At 35.1% G+C, this 25,808-nt stretch overlaps 1 protein-coding gene across 5 annotated transcripts in view; it reads right to left on the bottom strand.

Moving 5' to 3' along the window:
• Nucleotides 1–25,808, bottom strand: part of CNTLN (centlein) — a 276,063-nt gene that overhangs the window by 94,996 nt on the left and 155,259 nt on the right. For all 5 annotated transcript variants that reach the window (XM_080819727.1, XM_080819729.1, XM_080819731.1 and 2 more), the window contains 2 exons: nucleotides 25,434–25,553; nucleotides 5,594–5,694 (listed from right to left, as the gene is read on the bottom strand). In XM_080819727.1, coding sequence (XP_080675853.1) covers nucleotides 5,594–5,694; nucleotides 25,434–25,553 — 221 coding nt within the window. The remainder of the gene's footprint in view (nucleotides 1–5,593; nucleotides 5,695–25,433; nucleotides 25,554–25,808) is intronic.

Here is a 25,808-nt window from a genome sequence, read left to right as displayed (position 1 = left end):
CATATCAAAGGAGCTAACACAGACACACTGGCAGGAAAGGCCAAATCTAAGATATTGACATTAAGCCTCTGGGTGTGACTGTCATGCCCGTTCCTAACAATCTCTGAAAGTAATAACGTGACGCTTAGTAGATACTTGCAGCTGGACAATAGGACTTCCAGAAAATTTATGGGTGAGGGCCTAACAAGTCTGAAATATGCCCCCAACCCCCCATAGAAACTCATACAGATAAAGACATACAAATTGTTGCTAGCTGTATTTAATAAAATGACTTATTTTAGCCAAAGAATGTGGATAGAAGTTACCATATGTCAGTTTCAAATCTAGGTTTAAGAGGCTCTGTATGTTCATACTTGTCCCTTTGTAGCCCAGAAATAGACACGTGGAGCAGAGTAAATTCTACCTGCAGCCTGAGAAAGAGCTGGACTAGATGATCCACAGCAAGGAGAACTGCTTCAGCCAATCCACACACCCACATACAAAAAGGAAAAAAAACACACTTGCTGTTGTTTGTGAGTGTGTTTTCACAACAGGCCTTCAGTTTTCAATAAAGAACACCATAAACAGTGTTTTTATGAACACACTCATGCACCTGTGATAAAGACCAAGGATTCCTGCTCCAAACCTCATCTTTTAATTGACTTTTCAGGCCTGATCATAGGTATTATATGCTTTACCTGGTATGCCCCATGACGGAAAGCTGACCTCCCCAACCGGACCTGGTACACGGCTAATGGACTATGGTCCCTGAAGGGAGTTACAGTTAAGGGCTCAAGTGCCCTCTGGCCAACCACATTCTTATGCATATCTGTGTTCCTAGCCTAAGTGCCTCCACTAGGACTCCATGTGAAGACCTCCTTACTGGCAGTCCTTTGGCTGAGGACTTCTTCATGTGCCTCTGCCAAGAACTCCTTATTTGGTGGCTGAGGTGGAGGTAACATTTTTCTTCCATCTATCTGACTCAGTACCCAGTACTTTTCCTTTCTCACCTTCCCCTTTCCTTCTCCCCCAAGACCCAGGTCAATAAAAATGCAGGACACTTTAGCTCAAGATTCTTTTGGCTGTAAGACAACACCTTTGTCTGTGCTGATCCATCTGATCCTCAACTGGTGTGCGGTTCTAGGGGGAAGACAGAACAGAGGGAGCTGGCACTTTCTCCACGTTAGCCTCTTGCTTACATGGTAAGTGATTAAAGGCTTGACTGTTACTTTCACTTTGGCTTATTATCTTAAATCAGCTACGTGGACACCTGGCAGCTCAGCTCTCTCCAGCTCAGCTGAACTCCTAACAGAAATATTATGGGATTGTAAGAGATTCACTATAGTATGAATTGCAATTTTCAGTAAAGAGGAATTTAGTGTGGTAGGGGCTTAAAGTGCTCATGTGGGAAGTAAGAGGAGACAGAACTGACTTGAGAGGAAAGGTAATGAGTTTTTTCTAAAAACATGCATAAATTTTGAAATCTTTGAAAAAATAGCCAGGGGAAAATAGGTAGCAAGAAATAAAAAAATACATCTGGTACATGGAAAAAGGGTACTCTTCATAGAGATTTGGGATTTTAATCCAGGGAAAACATATTCAATGACAATAAAAGTAAGTACCAGGGTACCAGATTTACCTGTCCATGTGGAACAAAAACTAGAGAAAATAGATGAAAAAATGGTTCTCAGACACTGGGCATAAGACAATGGAAGGTAGTCATCCCTGAGAGAGGGCAAACAAAGGAGTGAACTCAATCATTGCTCCCGTGTACTGCCTGGAGAGCTTCCAGGCCACAGCACAAAAAATGAAGGACTAAATGGAGTCTGGTGATCTTCAATTGCAGTGACAGACCCCAGAGTCTAGGATGGCCAAGGAAGCTCGGGTTTGCAGGGTAAAGTACCAGAGAACACAAATCAGAGATAGGGAGAGCACTGAAGATCTACAGAGGGCCCCCCTCAAGTCTCCAGCTAAGTACTGATCAACACACATATGTTTATAAACAACCCCAAAAAAGAACCACCTAAAAGGATTAGAGGAAACAATCTTCAAAATTCACACAGGCCCAAGAATAGTTCCTTTTCCCCAGAGCAAAGAGGTGAAAAAAATTACATGTTATGTATCTTTGCAAAAAGATGAGAGACAGGAGAATTACCATTGGAAGCATTTTAAGTCAGAAGATAGTGGAGCACATTTTTTTTAAGTATCAAAAGAAAAAAAAACCCCGCCAATGAAGAAGTCTATACTCAGTGAAAAGATCTTTCAAAAATGAAGGCAAAATAAAGATTGCTTTTACAGATATATAAAAGCTGAAAGAATTCATCACCAGCAGATGGGCAGTATATAAATATTAAGGGAAATCCTTTAGGAAAATAGAAACTGACACCAAATGTAAATTGGGATCTAAAGGAAGGAATGAAGAGCAGCAGAAGTTGTCCTTGGTAAAGATAAGAACCACCAGATTGGTGTCATGTAAAGCCAAATATCAGTGTAAATCTCCTGGATCACCCCTTCCAGAACAGGAAACACTCTCTAGTAGGTGGAATGAAATGAACATTTAAGAAAATACAGACTTAAAATCCAGTCTGGAAGAAAACACAATCAAAGAAAGAAAAGAACTTGCCAAAAACCTGAATTTAATAAAAAAGCTCAGAAAATCAATAATAAGACTTACAAAGGAAAAAAAAAAGTGGGAATTTAAGAGTTGAAGCAATAAATTAAGAATCGGAAAACATATTTAATAGAAATATTAGAAAGAACAAAGGGAAGAACATATATATGTGTGTGTGTGTGTGTGTATATATACATACATATATATATATATAGAGAGAGAGAGAGAGGGAGGGAGAGGGAGAAGGAGAGCACTCAAAATTGAAATATTGATGAAGGAAAAGTCTTTAGATAAACTGAATGCAAAAGAAAAAGACAAAGACTAAAGAATTAAACAGATATACATGAAACCCAGATGAAAAGTAACCAAACATAGGGGCGCCTGGGTGGCTCTGCCTTCAGCTCAGGTCATGATCCCAGGGTCCTGGGATCAAGCCCTGCATCGGGCTCTCTGCTCAGCAGGGAGCCTGCCTCCCCCCGCACCCCCCCCCCCGTCTCTCTGCCTGCCTCTCTGCCTACTTGTGATCTCTGTCAGATAAATAAGTAAAATCTTTAAAAAAAAAAAAAAAGTAACCAAACATAAAGACAACTGATATCCTTGAATGAGAGTATAAAAAAATGGAATATGCAAAAATACATTACCTTGTAATACAGGAATATCTTAATTAACAAATTATAAATTACATGGATAATCCAAAAATATGATTTAGGACAAAGTATATCAAGAAGTATATCATTTTATTTAAATTTTTGAACATCAAGTGGAACAAACTAAAAATTCACATAGCAAAAGCAAGTCACATCCAAAGAACGGCATGAGGCACAGGACGGAAGGAAAACCAGACACCTCTACATAATACACCTCTATAGTAACCTTCCATTCTAAAAATGAGTAGTATCTAGAAAGTTCTGAGGGGGAAAAAAAGTGTGAAATGATAAAACTATACCCAGCCAATTTATTCATTGACCTTAAAGACTGTTGAAACAAATTTTCAAACATCTAAGTTCTCACAAATATGGCTATTTTGATTTCTTCTTGAAAAAAAACTAAAATAGTTTCGGTTTTATCTTGCTAACCAAAAAGTAAAAATAAAGAACTCATGGATAGAAAGCTTATGACTTTAAAAAATGTGATGAGTACTGAGTCCATTGTATATAAAAACAAGACTGTAAAACTGGCCATATCATTGTTACAACATGAACAAGACTCAAGATGCGAGGGAAACAAAATAAAATGTGTTTTTTTTTTTAAACAACTGTTATTTTCATCTTGCATGGCAAAGAATTAATTTTTAACATGCCCTGAAATTGAAATATATACTTTTAAAAATACAAAGTAATTGCATCTTCAATGTTTTTAGAACCTTTCTTTTTAATCTTGGAGGAAAGTTTTAGAAATTAATACTTACTGAAGTAATGAAACATTTACCTAAAGTTCAACAGTCCTTCATATTTACATCTGTTTCTTTTTATTTGGTTGGCACCAAACAAAATAACACATAAGTATCTTTTTAAAAATTAGCATACTGGGGTGCCTGGGTGGCTCAGTGGGCTAAGCCTCTGCCTTCAGCTCAGGTCATGATCTCAGGGTTCTGGGATCGAGCCCCACATCGGGTTCTCTGCTCTGCAGGGAGCCTGCTTCCCGCTCTCTTTCTCCACCTGCCTCTCTGCCTACTTGTGATCTCTATCAAATAAATAAATAAAATCTTAAAAAAAATAAAAATTAAAATAAAAAGTAGCATACATTATGGTTTTCTTTTCCCACAATTTATCTAACTAGGCTTCTTTCTTTATAAGTATTGAGAGATGTTTGATTCAATAATTATTTAAGATTGAAATTTGGATTTTTAAGTGTTTGTGAATTAGGAAGTTTTTCTAAGTCTTTTTTAGTCTTTCTTATTGCTTGAGTTATTTCTAAGTGTGTGTAATTTTTCCAGGAACAATAAAGTTATTATTCTTGAAAAGTAAACTAAGGATAAAATCTTAGATCTTAGGAATAAATGGAAGGAAGTTTCAGTGGAAGAATCAGAGAAGACACAGGTAAGCACAGTAGAGTGGTAGAAGGTAAAACAAAGGAAAAACCAGTGTTTCAGAAGCCAGTGAAGGAGTAAGCTTGAAATATGATATAAATCAGTGGTGTAAAACAGATGATGTCAAACACTGGCCTTGATAAATCACCAGTGACCTAACTAAGAGCAACTGGAACAACAACAGTAATTGGGACAATAGGCAGATGAGCAGTATATGAAAACTTATTAAGTATAAATTTTTAAGTTAATTATTATAAATTGGCAATACCTAAAAAATACAGTGGTAACAATGCAGCTATAGTGAGGCAAAATAGGAAGAAATTCTGTCCTATCAAACTTATTTACTTTTTTCTAATGAGGTATTACCGTATGGACTGAAGTCTCATATAAATACAGTTATCTTGATTTTAACAAAGGAATAACCCTTCAATTGGAACAGATATATTCCTTTTACTAAATAATTTTAGGCTAGTGGTTAGGCAGGTGGCAGATTTGCAGATCTCCAGGTTTCCTTTTAACTCTATAATTTTGATTCTAGGACAATAGATGAGAACTAAATGAGTTCCAGAAAAATGTAATTATCAAATGAAAGTATAAATGAATTATTAATATTGAGTATAATAATTATATAATTTATACAACTTTGAAAAAACATAACTAGGAAAACCTTATCAATGAATCGAAAAACGAACATCTTTTTTTCTTATCAAATATCTCTTTAGAATTTTTAATGAATTGTGCTCGCTTCGGCAGCACATATACTAGAATTTTTAATGAATTATAATGCTGACCTTTAGGTGTTCTATTTGATTTTCTCATGTAAGGTAAAAATGTTAATGACATATCAATAATTAAAGCAGTAGAAAGAGGGGGGACAAGGATAAGATTCTTATAAGAAACTGAAAACAAAACATCAAGAACTAGATAATTTTTAAATGCCTGTAATAAATATTTAGTCTCACAAGAAAATATACCTTCTCTCTTCTCTGCCATACACATATTCAATTCTTGTATTGTTGCCTTATCAACAGATATACGTACTTTAAGTTTATCCAATTCTTCTTGAAGATTCATCCTATGAAAATTAACAAAATAAGCAATTATTTAAAATGTATGAGTTAAGGAATAATGTAGCAAACAGATAAAGATAGTAAATATATTTAAGAAAATATGAATCTGTGTCAAGTAACTAAATAAAATTAAAAAAAGAAGATTTTAAAGAAAATATGAATTAGTAGTAAAATAAAAGAAAAATATACCACTTATTAACAAATCCTAATAATTAAAATTGAATTTTAATGAGAATCTGGGAAGTAAAATGTCTTAAGTGATTTTTAAATTTATCTAAGTAAACATGTTACTTAAAACATAGACTATACAATAAAAAAATAAGGTATTGAGTTACCCAACCACCTTTTTCCTTAAGATTTTATTTCTAAGTTCTCTCTACACTCACTATGGGGCTCAAACTTATAGCCCCAAGATCAAGAATTACATGCTATACTGACTGCCAGCCAGGTACCCCTACCCAACCACTTCTTGACACACAGATATACCATGTAAAAATCATGGTATGTAATGTTAATACACATACTGCAAGCAAAAAGAGTACGTTTCTAGATGCCAAGAAAAGACAAAGAACCCCTACTAGTAAAATGGAATTGAACTACCACAATGAGAGACTGGATCAAGTATCACCCATGGAGACCTCAGACCTTCAGACCTGAATGGGGATGGAAGTTTATGCCCATGACTATGGCTGAGAGATAAAACTGGGCTAACTGCAGCAAGATGGGAGACAAAAATTTGCTGAGTATGACACAAATATCGCAGTTTAACTGGCTTGAGTTTCATTAAAAAGAGGCAAGCCTATACTAACTGGTTCCAAAATCAAGCCACATACATTTGCAGAGATCTAAAGAATTGACAGTAATGTAAAAACTGGTTCATGGCCAGTGTCCACTGGAGAGTTCAGGCAAACACAATCATTCATTACAGACAGGCTTCCACAACTGAGAGAATGGATAGGAGAAAGAGGACTACAGAAAATAAAACTCAAAAAAGTTAAATTTGCAGATAAGATCAATTATATGAATAAGTTCATTCAATATATAATTCATATAATTATATAAGCTCATGAATAAGTTCATGAGTGACAGTCTAAATGACACCCCACCAAAATGAGAGAATGCACAACAGGGAAATGAAAATAATAGAACAATTCAGAATGAGTTTTTATAGAATTAGAGTTTTAAAATTTTTGAAAAAAAGGAAAAAAGGGGACAAAACATGTATTTTTAAAAACATAATAATTGACTGAAAACCCAACAAACATGTTAAACAGTATACAGAAAAAGCTAATGGAAACTGGTAAAATTAAAGACAACACTAAGAAATAAAAAGAAGGAAAATCGTAACAATATATAAAGTCATTTGAATGAGAAGCCCAAAAAGCATCTCAGAAATTATTCAAGGAGAGGGGTGCCTCACTGATTTCTGCTCAGGTCATACTCTCAGGGTCATGAGATCAAGCCCTGTGTAGGGGTCTGCACTGAGCATGGAGCTTAGTTGGGATTCTCTCTTCCCCTCCCCCCTGCTCCTCCCTCCCCCTGCACACATGCTCTCTCTCAAATAAATAAATCTTTTATATATAATGGCTGAAAACTGAAAAAATGTGAATTAAAGATTAAGATAGTCAAATTGCAAACAGAAGAAATAAAATTATACAGAGGGAAACTGCAGGACACCGCAGAAAAAGAGGGTATCTTCAAATCATCCATATTGAGAAGAGATGTTACTTAACAACTACAGAGCTTTGGAGTGACAGAGACTTCTCACAGCAACAAGAAAGGTCAGAAGAAAAATAATATCCTCAACATTCGAAGGTTTACTATTAATAGATCTTAGATGAAAGAACTATTAAAGAATATATTTTAGGTAGGCAGTGATGGTGAAAAGACATCTATAAATGTGTACCTGGAAGTAAACCAACATTTATCACGTAAAGTCGATATAACAATATCCAAATGAAGGTAGAGACAGAATACAGTAGAATTAAATTTCTGAACAACAAAATGATATAAGATCAAGGAAAGGATCAGAGTTACAGTATTTTAAGACCCCTGTATTGTTGGAGAGGAAAAAGGTGCCAATTCGTCAAATAAATGATGTATAATTTCAAGAAAAAGCATTTAAAGAATGGAAAACAAATATAAAATTTACAAATCAGAAGAGGTTAAAAAAAAGAAATGAATAAAATGCATGCAATCTAAGGCAAGAGAAGGATTTTTTAAAGAAGCATAAAAAATAAAATATACACTAAGAAAAAAATATTAAAGATGGCCATTACATAATGATAAAGGAATGATTTACCAGGAAGATACAGGTCTAAACTGTTATGTATTCAACAATATAAGAAATAGATTTATATTTTTTATAATTTTATATTTTACTTTCTAAAAATTATTCAATTATAACATTAATATTTTAAGAAATGTATATTTTATATTTATACTTAATATAAATATTAAAAAAACAAGTAGTCTCTGCTTTTCCTCACTCATTTCTTGAAAAATTGATGTTTACAGTTTGGTGTGTATACTTATGTGTTTAATATAAATATAAATATACATACATAAGGATTTTAAAAAATTTGGATTCTACGATTATATCTGCAGTTTTTCAGGTAGGTTCCAGATTGATGGGAGGAGCGCACACACACACACATGCACACACATACACCTATCCACACAGCAATTAAGTTTGGACTAGGTTCGTGCTTTATTCAGCTAAGAACACAGAACATTTTGAAATAAGATGGCCCCAACAAAGAAAAAAACAGACGTAGCTCATTTCAAACTTAGTTTTCCTCGCCTTCCAGAACATTAATGTAGCCAAACACAGGACTTTTGTTGGAAATGTTATTTCTTGCTTATTTAGAGGTATTTTATACTTATGGCTTGTTTTGTTTTGTTTTGTCTTGTCTTGAAAGAATGGACACAGTCCCTACTCTTAGTAAGTATACATGAATATTAGAGACCAACTGTTCTTGAGTCAAACTAAGCACCAACAAACCACATCTTAATGGATGCTTGGAGGAGGGGCTGTCAGAGTCGGCACCCTTCTACAGAATGAACACTGGCTATTTACTGACTGACTTACTGCCCACCTATTCTGTTTCTGACACTGTGAAGGACCACAATTCAAAGTCTACGTCTTACTGGACAAATTATATGAAACAACTGTATTTAGATGCTGGGTAACAGGCAGCAGAGAACTGTGATCCCGAAGAGAAAGGAAATTAACAACAAAAAAAAGGAAATTAACAAAGAGAGCCTTAATGATAGCTGAGATTTCTGCCAGGAGCCATTCTCCAGACCACAACGCAAGGAGAGGGGTCCCAAGAAAAACACAATGGCTTTACTAAGATGAAGAAAAAGAGACTGGAGTTTGGGAAGGCTGAAATGATGGAATTTGTGGCACATAGTTCCCAGAGAAGTGATCTACAAAAAGAAATAGCTACAGAAATCTGCATAAGCATTCTTTTGATTCTACAGTTAAATACTCTGTTGCATATATGCAGGACCAAATTAAACAAGACAGGCAGAGAACAGGAGCCCTTAAAGGAACTATTCCCAGAATTTACACAGGATTGGGACCAGCTAGCTTGAGAGGAGAATCTTTGTTGATCACCAGGAGCATTCAACAAAGAATTCAAAAAGGACATCTAATGAGTAGGGATAAACAAGTCTCTGGTAAAAGGTACTTGAAACATGCACTAACAGTGTTTATAAAAACCTGAAAACATTTAAACTGAGATTTTAAAAACACCTGTTTCAGCAATCAATAGAGAAAGTGAATGGAAAATAGGATACAGAATATTTGAAAAGCACTATGAAAAAAATTGACCTAATAGACATTTATAAAACATTCTACCCAATAACAGTTTTCAAGTACCTTGGAGCTTTCACTAAGATAAAACCACATGCTGGACCATAAAACAATTCTCAGCAAAATTAAAAAGATCTAAATCATTAGAAGTATCTTTTGGCCACAATAAAATTAAATTAGAAATCAATACCAGAAAGATGTCTGAGGAAATACCCCAACTTAAAACTTTCAGAACCTTTTTTCTCTAAAGATTCCAAGAGGAAGTAAAAAATAGTTTGAATTACAAAAAATTAAAGTACATTTCAAAATGTGAGGGGCTAACAAAATGCTTATGTGACTTTCTATAGCACTATACGCTTATATTAGAAAGAATAAAAAGATCTACAATGAAGCTCCCAATTACTAAAACTAGAAAAAGACAAACTGAATAGAGTACTTTTTCATATGTCCATTGGCCCTTAGGATGTGTTCTTTCATGATATATCTATTCAAGCGTTCTGTTCATTTTTCTATTATTTCTACCTTTACTTAATTTTTCATGGGAATTCTTCAGATATTCGGGATGCTAATCCTCTGGTAGACATATATACTGCAAATATCTTTTTTCACTTTGAATGTTGCTTTTTAAGTCATTTAATGACATCTTTTGATAAACAGAGGCTCTTGGGTTTAATACAGTCCAGTTTATCAATTTTTAGTTTATATTTAATCTGTTTTAAGAAACCTATGTCTACTACACAAACAGAAGTTCTGTGTTTTCTTTTTCTTTTTAAACAGTATTTTGTGTGGGTTTTTTTTTTTTTAAGATTTTATTTATTTATTTGACAGACAGAGATCACAAGTAGGCAGGGAGGCAGGCAGAGAGAAAGGAGGAAGCAGGCTCCCTGCGGAGCAGAGAGCCTGATGTGGGACTCGATCCCACGACTCTGGGATCATGACCTGAGCTGAAGGCAGAGGCTTTAACCCACTGAGCCACCCAGGAGTGGCTAAAACCTCTATTACTTAACATGGGGCCCCTCATGGCACAGTTGATTAAGCATCCAACCCTCCATTTTGCCTTAGGTCATGAGCAGGCTCTGAGATGGGTGTGGAACCCGCTTAAGATTCTCTCTCTTCCTCTGCCCCTTCTCCCTCCTTTCTTCTCTTTCCTTCCTCCCCAAAATAAAAAATAAAATAAATAAAAGCTCTATTACTTCAACCTTACAATTAAGCCTGCAGTCATCTAGAATCGATTTTTGTGTATGGTTTGAAAATATGGTGTATTTTTTTTAATACGGTGTATTCTATTAATTAAAATAATTTTCCTTTATATTGAAGTTCTTGGAACTTTTGGCTATATAGCTATAGCATCTGATATTTTGGTTGTTTTCCATTTTCCATAATTATCGATAATGCTATAGTGAACATATGTGCCTATATGTAAGATCTCTTTAGTGTTTTCAACTAGAAGTGGCTTTACTGGGTCTTTGAAAACAGAAAGACTATTTCAAACATAACAAAAGTATGGACAGTAATATAACCAACATTAATGTGCCAAACATTTGGGTTTAAAAACATTAATATTATGTCATATTTAATTCAAAGTTTTATTTTTGTGAAAAAAATGTTCTGTAAATAATATTCTCTCTTACAATATTCGACCTTTCCTCCCTCCCCAGAAATAACCAGTTTCCTTATTTAATTTGGTGTGTATATTTGTTTTGTGCTTTAATACTATGTGTGTGTGAGTGTGTGTGTATAGTTACATATAACTATTACTGTGGCTACACGTGTGTATGTATACACACACATATATCTATAAAAATTGTACTATTATGTGATTTAAAATTTTATATTTTAGAGAATACATACTTTGATATATATGACATACTATTAATCAATTTCCTTCTTTTAACTCAGCTTTTGCTTTTGATGCATTTCCATTTTGATAAATATAGATCCAATTTACCCATGTTAAATGTACTATAGTACCACATTATATTAATATATTATAATGCACTTTTATCAGCTACCAACAGGCATTTAGATTGCTTCTAATTCTTCACTATTACAAAAATACTGCAATACCCTATTCATGTATGTTAGTTCATTTTATTTAAAAAGGACCTAAAAATCTACTTCAGAGTGCAACTTTTATCTTAGGGTTGGTTTTTTTTTTCAATTGTAGCATTTATTAATGATGGAATTGTACTGGGAAACAATCATAACAAAAGAATAATCGTTTGAATTGAATAGTTTACTACGTGAAACACAGCATGCAAAAGATTGATTTGTAGCCCAGGCCTCTCTTTTTGTATAGTCCTATGTTGCAACCAACATTTCCAGTAACTGAGTTGTCAAATGTTCAGTAGAGCTTTCCAGAGGTTCCACTGCTGCTTTGTAATTTTCAGATTTGAGAGGGCTAATTTGTGCAAGTCCAGAGTACTGAAGGGAGAAAATAAGGATATGAAAATACTTCACTTGGTTCCTCTGTGAAAGATTCCTCAACATTTTCTAGTAGTTTCTGGCTTTAAGTTTAGTCTATCTTTCTAAAATAGCTGAGCGGGTTGAGGGATGAGTAAGCCTGGTGGTGGGTATTAAGGAGGGCACGTATAACATGGAGCACTGGATGTTATACACAAACAATGAATCATGGAACACTGTATCAAAAACTAATGATGTAGGGGCGCCTGTGTGGCTCAGTCGTTAAGAGTCTGCCTTTGGCTCAGGTCATGATCCCAGGGTCCTGGGATCGAGCCCCGAGCTGGGTTCCCTGCTCAATGGGAAGCCTGCTTCTCCCTCTCCCACTCTCCCTCCTTGTATTTACTCTCTTACTGTCTCTCTCTGTCAAATAAATAAATAAAATCTTTTTAAAAAAGCCTAATGATGTACTGTATGGTGACTAACATAATAAAAATTTTTTCTTTAAAAAAAATAAAAATAGCTGAGCAACTATCATTTGCTTTTTCATTTTCTGATAAATCACTTTCATCTGTTAGGTTTTCTTCCACACTGCAGTTTGCTTATTTCAAATTCCAATTTGTAGCAGATCAAGTTTTACCACTATTATTTTTTTACACTTGAACATAAATTAATATAAGGCTCATTTCTCTCCTTAAAAAAGTCTCTTGTCAGCCTAGGGCCAACAGACTGACTTATTTTGTTTATCATACTACTCACTAGCTCCATCCACATCATTGCAAATGGCAAGATTTCATTCTTTTTTATGGCTGAGTAATATTCTGGTGTGTGTGTGTGTGTGTGTGTGTGTGTGTGTGTGTGTATCTCACATATTTCTATGTGTTTATTGGATTTCTTTATGTTTATTGCAGCATTATTTACAATAGCCAAGATATGGAAGCAATCCAAGTGTCCATCAATAGATGAACTGATAAAGGTGTATAGACAAATACACGTGTTAATATTCCATTATATATATGTGTGTGTGTATACATATCTCAGATATTTCTATATATAGAATATATGATAAAGAAGGTATGGTATATAAATATATTTATTATTTATATAAATTTATATACCACACCTTCTTTATCAGTTCGTCTATTGACGGACACTTGGGTTGCTTCCATATCCTGGCTATTGTAAATAATGCCGCAATAAACAGTGGGGTGCACGTACCCCTTTGAATTAGTGTTTTGGTATTTTTCGGATAAATACCCAGTAGTGGGATTAACGGATCACAAGGCAATTCTATTTTTGGATCACAAGGCAATTCTATTTTTAACTTTTTGAGGAACTTCCATACCGTTTTCCACAGTGACTGTACCAGTTTGCATTCCCGCCAACAGTGCATGAGGGTTCCTTTTTCTCCACATTCTCAGAACACTTGTTTCTTGCGTTTTTGATTTTAGCCATCTTGACAGGTGTGAAGTGGTATCTCATTGTAGTTTTGATTTGCATTTCCCTGATGATGAGTGATGTTGAGTATCTTTCATGGGTCTGTTACCCATCTGATGTCTTCTTTGGCAAAATGTCTGTTAATGTCTTCTCCACATTTTTTTTTTTAAAGATTTTTATTCATTCATTTGACAGACAGAGATCACAAGTAGGCAGAGAGGCAGGCAGAGAGAGAGGAAGGGAAGCAGGCTTCCCGCTGAGCAGAGAGCCCGATGCAGGGCTTGATCCCAGGACCCTGGGATCAGGACCCGAGCTGAAGGCAGAGGCTTTAACCCACTGAGCCACCCAGGTGTCCCTCCCCATTTTTTTTTTAAACAGGCTTTTACTTTTCTTTTCTTTTCTTTTTTTTTTAAGATTTTATTTATTTGTTTGACAGGTGGAGATCACAAGTAGGCAGAGAAGCAGGCAGAGAGAGAGGAGGAAGCAGGCTTCCTGCTGAGCAGAGAGCCCAATGTGGAGCTTAATCCCACGACTCTGGGATCATGACCTGAGCTGAAGGCAGAGGCTTTAACCCACTGAACCACCCAGGCGCTCCTTCTCCCCAATTTTTAAGTGGATTGTATTTTGGGTGTTGAACTGTATCAGTTCTTTATTTTTTTTTTTATACTATCAGAGAGGTCATTTGCAAATATCTTCTCCCATTCAGTAAGTTCCCTTTTAGTTGTTTCCTTCGCTGTGCAGAAGATTTTCAAATTAATGTAGTCCCAGTAGTATTTTTGATTTTGTTTCCTTTGCCTCAGGAGACATACCTAGAAAAATGTTGCTATGACCAATGTCAGAGAAATTACTGCTTGTGCTCTTTTCTAGGATTTTTAGGTTTTAGGTCTCACATTTAAGTCCTTAATCCATTGTGAGTTTATTTTTGTGTATGGTGTGAGAAAGTGGTCCAGTTTCATTCTTTTGCATGTAGCTGTCCAGTTTTCCCAGCACCACTTTTTGAAGAGACTGTCCTTTTCCCATTGAATATTCATCCCACCTTTGTTGAAGATTAATTAACCATATAACTATGAGTTTATTTCTGGGTTTTCTATTCTGTTCCACTGACCTTTGTGTATATTTTTTCTTTTTTTCTAAGTAATCTCTACGCCTAAGACAAGGCTCAAACCCCAAGATCAAGAGTCACATGATCTACTGATGGAGACAGCCAGCAGTTGCTCCAATCTATGTGTCTAATTTTGTGCCAGTCCCATACTGTTTTGACTACTCCAGCTTTGTAATAACTTGGAAGTCCATAATTGTGATACTTCCAGTTTTGTTTTTAAAGAAAAGATGTTTTAAAATAGACTGTTAGTATGACAAAATACAGAAAGTCATTTTGATATCTTTTTTCAGAAAAAAAATCAAATGATTATTCACTAAACATTTAAGATATTCTTTGTAATTCTTTAAGTAAATACTATGTGATTCTTTAAGTAATTTTAAAAATTGCACATATATTGAACCTAAAATGAATGAAAACAAAGCCAGCAATTAAATTAAAAAGACTATATAGGTGCTATGACCTGGTGTTTGTGTTTGTGTTCCCCTAAAATTCATGTTGAAATTCTAACCTCCAGAGATGATGGTGGTAGGAAGTTGGACCTTTGGGATGTTCTTAGGTCATGTGGGTGAAACCTTCGTGAATGGGACTAGCGTTCTTAAAAAAGAGATCCCATAGAGCTTCCTAGCCCCTTCTGTCAAATGAGGACTGCAACACAAAAGAAGGTCCTCAACAGACCATGCTGGAGCCCTGATCTCAGAGTTGTAGCCTCCAGGACTGTGAGAAATAAATTTCTGTTGCTTATAAGCCACCCAGTCTGTGGTGTTTTATTACAGAAGCCTGAACAGACAAAGACAGATGACCTCAAAAAACAAATACTATATGTATATGGTCACAAATATATGAAAACAGTGTATCAACATTAAAAGTTAATCTCAAGAGTTAGAAAATAAACTCCAAAATATACTTGCCATTTACTTCAGTGAATTATCTCCCAATAGTTATAAATATTTTTTCTTAACTAACATTCATGTTAACAGTATAGTAAAATAAAATGAAAATACAAGAAAAAATAATCACTACTTAAATATCAACGAATGAATGAACTAAATATGGTATATACACACAACAGAGTATTATTCAGCCTTAAAAGAAATTGTTATACATACTGCAACATGGAAAAACTTGGAAGACATGATGAATGAAATAAACCAGACACAAAAAGAAAAATACTGTATAATTCCATTTACATAGCATGCCTAGAATCAGCAAATTCATAGAGACAAAAGGAGAAAAAGACACGAGCTGAGAGAAGGGGGAGTGGGGAATTATTATCTAATGGGGACAGAGTTTCATTTGGAGAATAGGAAAAGTTCTAAATATGGATGGTGGCGATGGTAGGACAACAATGTGAGTGTATTTAATGGCACTGAACTCTGCACCTAAAAATGGGTTAGAAAGCTAAATTTCATGTTATGTAAGTTTTACCACAATAAAAAATATATATCCCCCAATTTAGGGTGATAACACCACAAATAAAAGTATAAACTATTCTATATTTTAGCCAGATGGGAGGGAAGGAAAGACAAAGAGGAAAAATGGAAAAAATCAGGGAAGAGGGAAACCTGGGAAGACATAGCAGAGCTTTATCTTCATATCAATCTGAGTCTGTAATTATGTATTTGTGTGCTTTTTGATTATTATTTGTGTTCTCCAATAAAGCTGAAGCCCTGTGAGGCCAGAGCATGTGTGCTCTGCTCAATATTTTACTTCCAGTGTCCAGGGTATTTACTGAAATAACAAGTGAAAGCACAACAATACAAAGGGTCACATAGATTCAGTCCTATGTAACTAATACTATAAAACTCCATAGTTTAAAAGCCTTTTCTTCACATATTATGTACCAGTTATAATAGTTTACTTGCTTCCGGGCCCTGGTCCTTTAACAGAATCATGAGTGTATTCTAAAAGCCTATCTAGAAGCCTCAAGTTGCATCACACCTGAAACATTCTTGAGATAGAAAAGAGGAAGAAGAAGGACCCTCGGCTTTAGGGCTCTAGTTCAGCAGTGAGTTAGGTTTCATGCTGATCTTGTTCTGAAACTTCTCACTCTTACTCCTGAAGACTTAATTGGTAGATGAGTTTACTTCCTATGTCTCCAATATCAGTGGCTAAATTTCTTGTCTCTGATTTTCAGTTTTAAAGTAAGTAAGATTCAAAACTCATTACCACGTAGCCTTGAAATCCAGTACCTTTCAACGGACACTGATAATGTGTACAACCCTTGATTACGCTAATATCCCAGAACTCACATTCTCATTTGCACTTGGCTTATGACAACCTGTAGTGTTTCACGTTGTATTGGTTTCTCAAGGACTGATACATTTAAATTCTTATTTTATTAATTCATCACATTATAACTCTTCCATATGATCATACAGCCTCTTCTTCAAAACTATAAAAAATAATATGTGGGACAACTGGATATTCACATGTAAAAGCAGTAAGCTGTATTCGTACTTCACACGAAATTTTAAAAAATTAACAAAATGGACCAAAGATCTAAATATGAGTCAAAACTATAAAACACATAAAAGAAAACACAGTGGTAAGTCTTTATGATCTTGGATTTGGTGATTGTTATATGGGCATGACACCAAAAGCATAAGGAAAAAACAAAAAAGAAAAAAATAAATTAAACTTCATAAAATTAAAAACTTTTGTTCATCAAAGGAAACCATTAAGAAAAGAAAAAGCTCACCTACAGAATGGGAGAAAATATTTGCATATTTCTAGTAACAACAATATGTAAAGAACTCTTATAACTCAAAAACAAAAAGAGAATCCAATTTTTTAAGGCAGACTTGAATAGATATTTATCCAAAGAAACACAAATGGCAAATAAACATATGCAAAGATGCTCACTAGTCATTAAGAAAATGCAAATCAATTCCACAATGAAATACCACTTCAGATTCACTAGTATGAGTAATTTAATAAATTAAATAATTTAAAGATATTTTTTAAAAAATGTAATTTTTTTAAAAAGAAAAAAATACTAAATGTTAACAAGGATGTGGAACAAGTGGAATCTTTGTAGATCGCTGGTGACACTATAGAATGATGTAGCCACTACGAACACAGTTTGGCAGTTCCTCAAAAAGTTAAACATAGACTTACCACATGACCCAGCAATTCTGCTTACAGGTATAATATCCCAAAGAACTGTAACAGGTATTCAAATAAATACTTGTACAGAAACGTTCATAGTGGTACTATTCACAGTAGCTTTAAAGTAGAAGCAACCCAAATGGCCATCAATAAATGAATGAATGAATCGTATATACATACGGGGGGGTATTATTCAGCTGTAAAAAGGAATGAGAGACACACTGATACATACTATGATGTGGATTACTCTTGAAAACCTAATGCTACATGAAAGAAGCCAAATGCAAAAGGTCACATACCGGAGGATGCTATTTATATAAAATATTCAGACTTTGTAAGTCCATAGGGATAGAAAGCAGATTCAGGGTTCTGAGGAGCTAGAGGAAGAAGGACATGGGAGATTGGGAGTGACTGCTTACTGTGTATGGGGTCTCTTCTGGGGGTAATGAAAATGCTTTGGATCAGATAAAGATCATGGCTACACAACATTCTAAATACAGGGGTGCCTGGGTGGCTCAGTGGGTTAAAGCCTCTGTCTTCCACTCAGGTCATGATCCCAGGGTCCTGGTATCAAGCCCCGCATAGGGCTCTCCGCTCAGCGGGAAGCCTGCTTCCCTTCCTCTCTCTCTGCCTGCCTCTCTGCCTAATTGTGATCTCTGTCTGTCCAATAAATAAATAAAATCTTAAAAAAAAAAAACCATTGTAAATACACTAAATGTCACTAAATTGTACACTTTAAAATAAAACTAACATGGGGTGCCTAGGCGGTTCAATCTGTTAAACTTCCGACTTTTGGTTTTGGCTTGGGTCCTTATTTCAGGGTCATGAGACTGAGTCATGCCTCAGGCTTCACACTGGTCACTCTCCCTCCCTCTCTGTCCTCCCCCTAACTCACAGGTGCACTCTCTCTCAAATAAAAAAATAAAATCTTAAAAATAATAATAATAATAATAAAAGATTCTCTCCTTCTCTGCTCCTCCCCATTTACACTCTTTCTCTCTCTCTTTAAAAAAATAAAATAAAATAAAATAAAATAAAATAAAACTAATGTGTAATTCATATAATGCTGATGGTTATCCAAAAATACATTTGTTTGCAAAATATGTCATGATTTAACAGACATATTTTTGAAAATTTTATTTCTAACTCATGTTACAGAAATTGAGTTTCTAAAATCCTCATTTCTTTTTTTTTTTTTTTTTTTAAAAGATTTTATTTATTTATTTGTCAGAGAGAGAGAGAGAGAGAGAGAGCGAGCACAGGCAGAGGCAGAGGGAGAAGCAGGCTCCCCGCCAAGCAAGGAGCCCGATGTGGGACTCGATCCCAGGACGCTGGGATCATGACCTGAGCCGAAGGCAGCTGCTTAACCAACTGAGCCACCCAGGCGTCCCTCTAAAATCCTCATTTCTACACGTGGAAAATATTTGTGCTTAAGAAAACAGAGAGTCTTGATTTGCCAAAGGAAAAAAAAATAACTGAACTTCCTACCATAATAATTTGATTTTAGCTCCTTAAAATTATTTGAATTTTATAAAATATTCTTTGAAATCACAGCCTGCATATATTTAACATTTAACCCAACAAAGAAGGTATTCCATCCTGGGTAATGCTATTGAGCTATAGCTTGTCTACTTTTTATCATTAAGGAAAAATGATCAAAAGATCATGAAATTGAAGAAGACCTTAGTTATGATATATTGTTTAAAATTCTCTCCTTCTATAAAATAAAACTGAATTTTTAAATTATGAATTCTATACTCCTTTACTATTGACCCCAACTCTACCTTCATTGACAAATTCACCAACCAGGATTTCAGCATGAAGTAGGAAAAGCATCAGTCATTCTTTGAGAATATTTTGTATTCTCATACTGATTTTCAAGAAACAAAAGTGAAACAGAAAGGATAAGAAGGGGGCCAAGTTGTTCAATTGTGCTCTATAAAGAATTTAGTTTTTATTTTGAGAGCAATGGAAAGATGCTAAAGGTTTTTAAACAGGGGAGAAATATGTTCATATATGTATTTTTTTAAAAGATCACTCTGTAGCATTGGGGGAAAATGGATTCAAGGGGGTAAGAGTGGATGTAGAGGGATATTTATGAGTTTATTCTACTTGAGCAAGAAAGATATGATGGTATTTTGGACAAGGACATTGATAGTAAGAATGGAAAGAAGTAGATATATTTTAGAGATATTTGTGATATGGAATCATTAAGACTATTATAAGGAGGTAAGACAGAGGGATAAGTCGTTAAGACCCCTTAGGTTTCCGGTTTGGGCAAATGGACAAATCATAATGCCATTTTCCCTGCATTATGCCACTACTATTGCCTTATTACTGCTCTTATCACACTTTTGCTTGTTTTCCCTGCTCATCTATATGAGTTCCTGATAAAAGAAAAAGGGTGGCATATTATTTCTCTGTGTTCACCTGTACCTAGCAGAGTGCTCAGATGCAGGATTTTCTATGCATTAATATAAAAAGACCAAAATTCCCACTCTCTGCAAATTCCTGGTTTATTTCGCCAGAGATACAGATAAACCTGCAGTGGATGTCAGCACACCCTCCTTGGCTTCATGGGTTTCTAGCAAGGACGTGCTGGATTTGCAATATAAGAAAAGCTGAATATGCTGTGGCACCTGAGTCTCTTTTTATAGTTTTATATCACTGTTGAGAAATAATGTACACAAATATTTTTATACTAATGTTTTTATTTAGGAAAATGTTAATCTGTTCACTTAGGAGAATGTTAACATGACTTTGCTGGTTCATAAATCTGACTTAATGACGGTAAGACAATATCCTCAACTAACTGGAAAAGCTGAGGGAGCCTTGCCTTTCTGAAAGGTTTCCTTGCCTCTTACTATCTAGCAACCCAACGAATGATTTTACCTCACGGGCTCATGGCAGATGGCCCTAAAAGAAATCTCATTAGAGTTAGAAATTATTCTTTGTCGATACACATTGTATATTCAGTCCCTAGCTTAATGCCTGGCCCTGAACTATATTCTTTAAACAGTATTGTTTAAACTGTACTGTTTAAACAGTAAATGAATGAAAAAATATATGAGTATTTGTTAGACAAATACTATGGGAACAAGCTAATTCATTAGTTCATAGATTGTGCAGTTCTCGGTCTTTTGTTAAAACATCAATGATTTTGTAAGTAGATATTTAAGTATATCTGAATTATTATAGGAACTATTTCCATGCAAAAATATTCTCAAGTCCTCACACTCTCAGCAACATACTTCTGACCGTACTCAATGGAAGAAACACCATAGTATACATTGGTGGTAGCATCATTTCCTTTGACATATTTTATAAACTGACTTAGAATTGCCACACAGGGAGAGGGTGGTGGGCTTATGGACATTAGCGGGGGGCTGTGTGCTGTGGCGAGTGCTGTGAAGTGCGTAAACCTGGCGATTCACAACCCCTGGGGCTAAAAATACATTATATATTTATTAAAAAAATTAAAAAATTAAAAAAAAAAAGAATTGCCACACAATTTTTTACTAGGATCTTGAAAAGTTAACTCGACATTAATGACTGGATTTAGAAGTACTATTCAAATTTGGTTTAAAGTAGTTTTAGTAGCACATCTACTTTTATATATTCTAACCTTTTTTAAACTTAAATTCAATTAGCCAGCATATAGTACATCATTAGATTCTAATGTAGTGTTCAATGATTCATCAGTTGTGTATAACACCCAGTGCTCACCACATCACATGTCTTCCTTAATACCCATCACCCGGTTACCCCAAGAGTCTCTCATAGTTTGTTTCCCTCTCTGATTTCTTCCCATTCAATTTTCCCTCCCTTACCCTATGATCCTCTGCACCATTTCTTATATTCCATATATGAGTGAAACCATATAATTGTCTTTTTCTGATTGACTTATTTCACTTAGCATCATCCCCTCCAGTCCCATCCATGTTGATCCACAAGTTGGGTATTCAACCTTTCCGATGGCTGAGTAATATTCCACTGTATATATAAACCCTATCTTCTTTAACCATTTATCGGCTGAAGGGCATCTCAGCTCCTGCCACAGTTTGGCTATTGTGAACATGGCTGCTATTAACATTGAGGTGCATGTGCCCGCTCTTTCATTACATCTATATCTTTGGGGTAAATACCTTGCAGTGCAATTGCCAGGTTGTAGGGTAGCTCTATTTTTAACTTCTTGAGGAACCTCCACACTGTTTTCCAGGTGGCTGTACAAGCTTTTACATATTCTAGCCTAAACAGAAAGGACTAAATATTAAACTAGATGTCAGGGATGCCTGGGTGGTTCAGCCGCTTAAACGACTGTCTTGACTGACTCGTGATTTCAGCTTAGGTCATGATCTCAGGGTCCTGGGCTCAAGCCGCACACTGGGCTCCGTGCTCAGCACAGAGTCTGCTTGTCCCCTTGCCTTTGCTCCTCCTCTTTCTCTTAAATAAATAAATAAAACCCCTTAAAAAAATAAAAAATAAATCAGATGCCAATGTATGGCACAAAAATAAGACTGGCTGGTCCACTGAAAAACAAGTTAGAACTTCTAATTCCATGTTTATACCCATTCATCCTACTCATTAAATATAAAAACCCTGATCATGATACATAAAAACAAATATAAGAAGACTCTGAAATGCAGGGAGAAGGAGGAGACACAAGGGACCATAAGAATAGAAGAACAAGCCACAATGATAAATCCCCTGGCTTTCTTCTTTCCTCCTAAATACCTCAAAATAGATACTGAAGAAATCCACAACCCAGAAATGTCAATGGTCACAAATAAACAAAAAAGTCTCAAGGAAATTCTGTTCTCCCTAGCCAAAGAACTGAGAAATGGGCAAACTGGCTGGAAAGACATCTTAATTGACAATACCCACCCTACTCCAGCCATATACAACTGGGAAAAGGGAAAGAAAAAAAAAAAAAAGAAGTGATCTTGCTATCTCTGTCAATAAAGGTCAAATGTGAAGCCTAGTCTTTCACCCTCATCAGGTAGTAATAAGCTATCCTTCCACACACCCTTTAATGCAGGGTCAGTGAGGGTCAAGTTAGGAGCTAAGACTCCTATCCCTTCCCGGCAGTAATGATCTGACCTTCTCCCTTAGGCACAATGTCCTCAGAGATCTGTTAAAATAAAAGATTTAAACAAGATCCAATGTCTCAAAACATAATTACCCCAATGTCGAGGAGACAACTGAACATCACTCATCATACCAAAAACAAAGAAAATCTCAACTTGAAGGAAAAAATGTAATTAAAAAATGCCACCCCCCCCCAAAAAAGCCATCACCCAGATTATAATGCACATGTCAGAATTACTTGGCAAGGATTTTATTTTTTTAAAGTAATCTCTTTGCCCAATATGAGGCTCAAACTCACAACCCTGAGATCAAGAGTTGTATGCTATACTAACTGAGCCAGCCAGGAGGCCCTTAACAAAGATTTTAAAGTAGCCATGATTAAAAGGCTCCAATGAACAATTATGAATGATCTTGAAACAAATAAAAAAGGAAGTCTCAGCAAATAAATAGGTAATATAAAGAAAAATCAAATGGAAATTTTAGAACTGAAAATTATAAAAACCAAAATAAAAAACTCAATGCACGTCTTCCAACAGCAGGGGTGACAGATGAAAAAGGAAAGAATCAGTGAATTTGAAGACGGAACAATAGAAATTACCCAGTTTTAGCAACAGAGACAAAATAGGCAAAAAAATAAATAAATAAAATGAACAGAGCCTCAAAGACCTGTAGGAAAATACTAAAAACATCTAACATTCGTGAAAAAAGAGTTCCAGAATAAGAGGAACAAGGAATGTGGGGCTGACAAGGAATGTGGGGCTGAAAAGAGTATTTAAAAAAAATAATGACCAAAATTTCCTCAATTTGAAAAAGAGCACAAACCTAGAGTTTCAAGAAGCTTAGAGAATCCCAAACAGGATAAAACAAAAGAAATCCATGTCGAAACATACTGTAATTAAACTTCTGAAAAATAAAGACAAATAAAAATGACAGAAAGCAGCTAAGGAGAAGGATGCATTCCCTTTATGGGAACAACAATTCAAATAACAATATTTTTTCATCATAAACCACAGAAGTGGCATATTTTTTAAGCTCTAAAGAAAAAAGTGGCGAACCTAGAATTCTCTAATCAGTGTAAACATTCTTCTGGAATGACGCTGAAATGAAGACATTTTAAATAAAGGAAGTTTAGAGGATTTGTTCCTAGCCAACTCACCCTAAACAAAAGTCTAAAGGAAAGTTCTTCAAACAGAAAGAAAATGATTAAAAAGAGAGAGAGAGAGAGAGAGAACCTGGAAGGTCGGAAGTGAATAACAGTGGAAAGGTTAAAAATAAACTTCTTTTAAGTTTTAAAATTATGTTTGACAGCTGAAGCAAAAATGATAACATCACCTAGTAAATTTCTCAGTGTTCAAAACCGTAAATCTATATAGACACAGAAAGTAGCTTACTGGTCAACTAAGGAAGGGAGGGCGGTGGTGGAAAAGAAATGGACTAAATGATATGGGGTTTAGGGGAGGGGATAAATGAAAATGTTCTAAAATTTTAGTGTGATAATGGACACAGAACTCTTTGAATATACTAAAATCCACTGAATTATTCACTTTATATGGTGAATTATATTTCAATAATGCTATTAAAAATTGTCAGGGACTATTTCTGGACAAATCTATAAATAATTTTTAAGATAAGAGACTATTATCAGCATCAGATTTAGCACTAACAGAATACAGTATACATTAAGAGGTAATTGGAAGTACACATTATAATCTATCATTTTCTCAAAAGTTTATCATTACACGGAAAAGGCGTAATCTAAAGTTACATGTGTTATCATGTAATATATAAAATAAGACTCCGGTTTACAGGTAAAAAAATTCAGTAGTATTTGATTACATAATGCCACATGATACTAGTCATTTAGTCATCTCAAAGACATCAGGCTTCCCAATATACTGCATGGTCTGGATGTCAAAAATTAGCTCTAAATGAAGAAATAGTTAAGTAGCAAAAGAGGCTAATTATGTTGGTCTAACTCCTTTATATGCCAAAAAAAAAAAAAAAAAAAGTGTTCTTTCTTTACCAAGCTGAATATAATAGCCTGTGAATTATAAGATCAAGGAAGAAAACTGTATGTTTTCTAAAATATGAGTATCCTTCATCAAGTTTTATACTTAGGGCAGCTAAAAGACCTATGTGGAGGGATCAGCATTAAGCCCAAAGGACAGGCAGTGCACAGCAAGAAAGAAAGCAATTCCCTCGTGTCTTTTGCAGGTCACTACCAAGGACCATGTTAGCAGATCCATACCAGACCCTTAACAGGCAGTTCTGCTGCTACCAGTAATTAGCTTGGACAGCTCTGGCTCCAAGAGTAGCAGCAAGGCTACACCATAATGAGCTCAGCTGGGATTAGCAGGACAGGGCAGGGAACCAAGAGAGCTCAGGCATTCTGCATTGCGTATGTATCTAGGAGATCAAACAAGGATGGCTGGCTAGGTTATCCCCTCTCCACCTCATTCCAAAAATGAAGCACGGCAGTGTCTAAAATACAGGCTAATGAAGAGCGACACCTCCAACAGATGAGAGCCACATTAATTAACACAATCCCTAGATCATATTATATAGTTTCGGCTAGAGCTAGCAAATGTGCAACTTGTTATTGTATTATATATATATATACACATATATATATATTTTTTAAAGGATACGTCTTTTTTCTTTATTTTTATTAACAAAACCCAGATTTTTTACTTTCAAATTTTATAAGGTATTTCTCTCATGACCTTTAAGCTGCAAAAAATTTCTCCTAAATGTTTATCTAAGTCCATATTGTTAAAAAAGAAACTCACTTTTGAATCATTAGCTCCTGGTTCTCCCTTTTGAAATAGGCCAGTTCATTCCACACAGCATCAGAATCTTCTTGTCGAAGTTGTTGGGGATCTGCTCTCTTTATTTTTCTGATATGAGTCCTATTTTTAAAATGAAGTTGTTTTCCTCCTTAATATGTTCAAAGTACAATGAAAATTCATTTATATATTCCCTAATTCAAGCTCACTATTTATGGAATGAATTTTCTAAAACCCAAGTATGTTGAAATTTAAAATCCTATGTCAAAAAAAAAAAATTACAATCCGATGTCATAATTTCCAAAAGGCTAAAATGCTACTGCGGAAAGCAAACTTTTAGCAGACATATGATGGTCTTAAGTCGACTTCTCTGACTCA

This window comes from Martes martes (genome assembly GCF_963455335.1).
Source record: "Martes martes genome assembly, chromosome: 12".
In the NCBI taxonomy this organism is placed as follows: domain Eukaryota; kingdom Metazoa; phylum Chordata; class Mammalia; order Carnivora; family Mustelidae; genus Martes; species Martes martes.
Note: the sequence above shows the minus strand (reverse complement) of the source record. Positions and strands in the feature narration are given on the sequence as shown.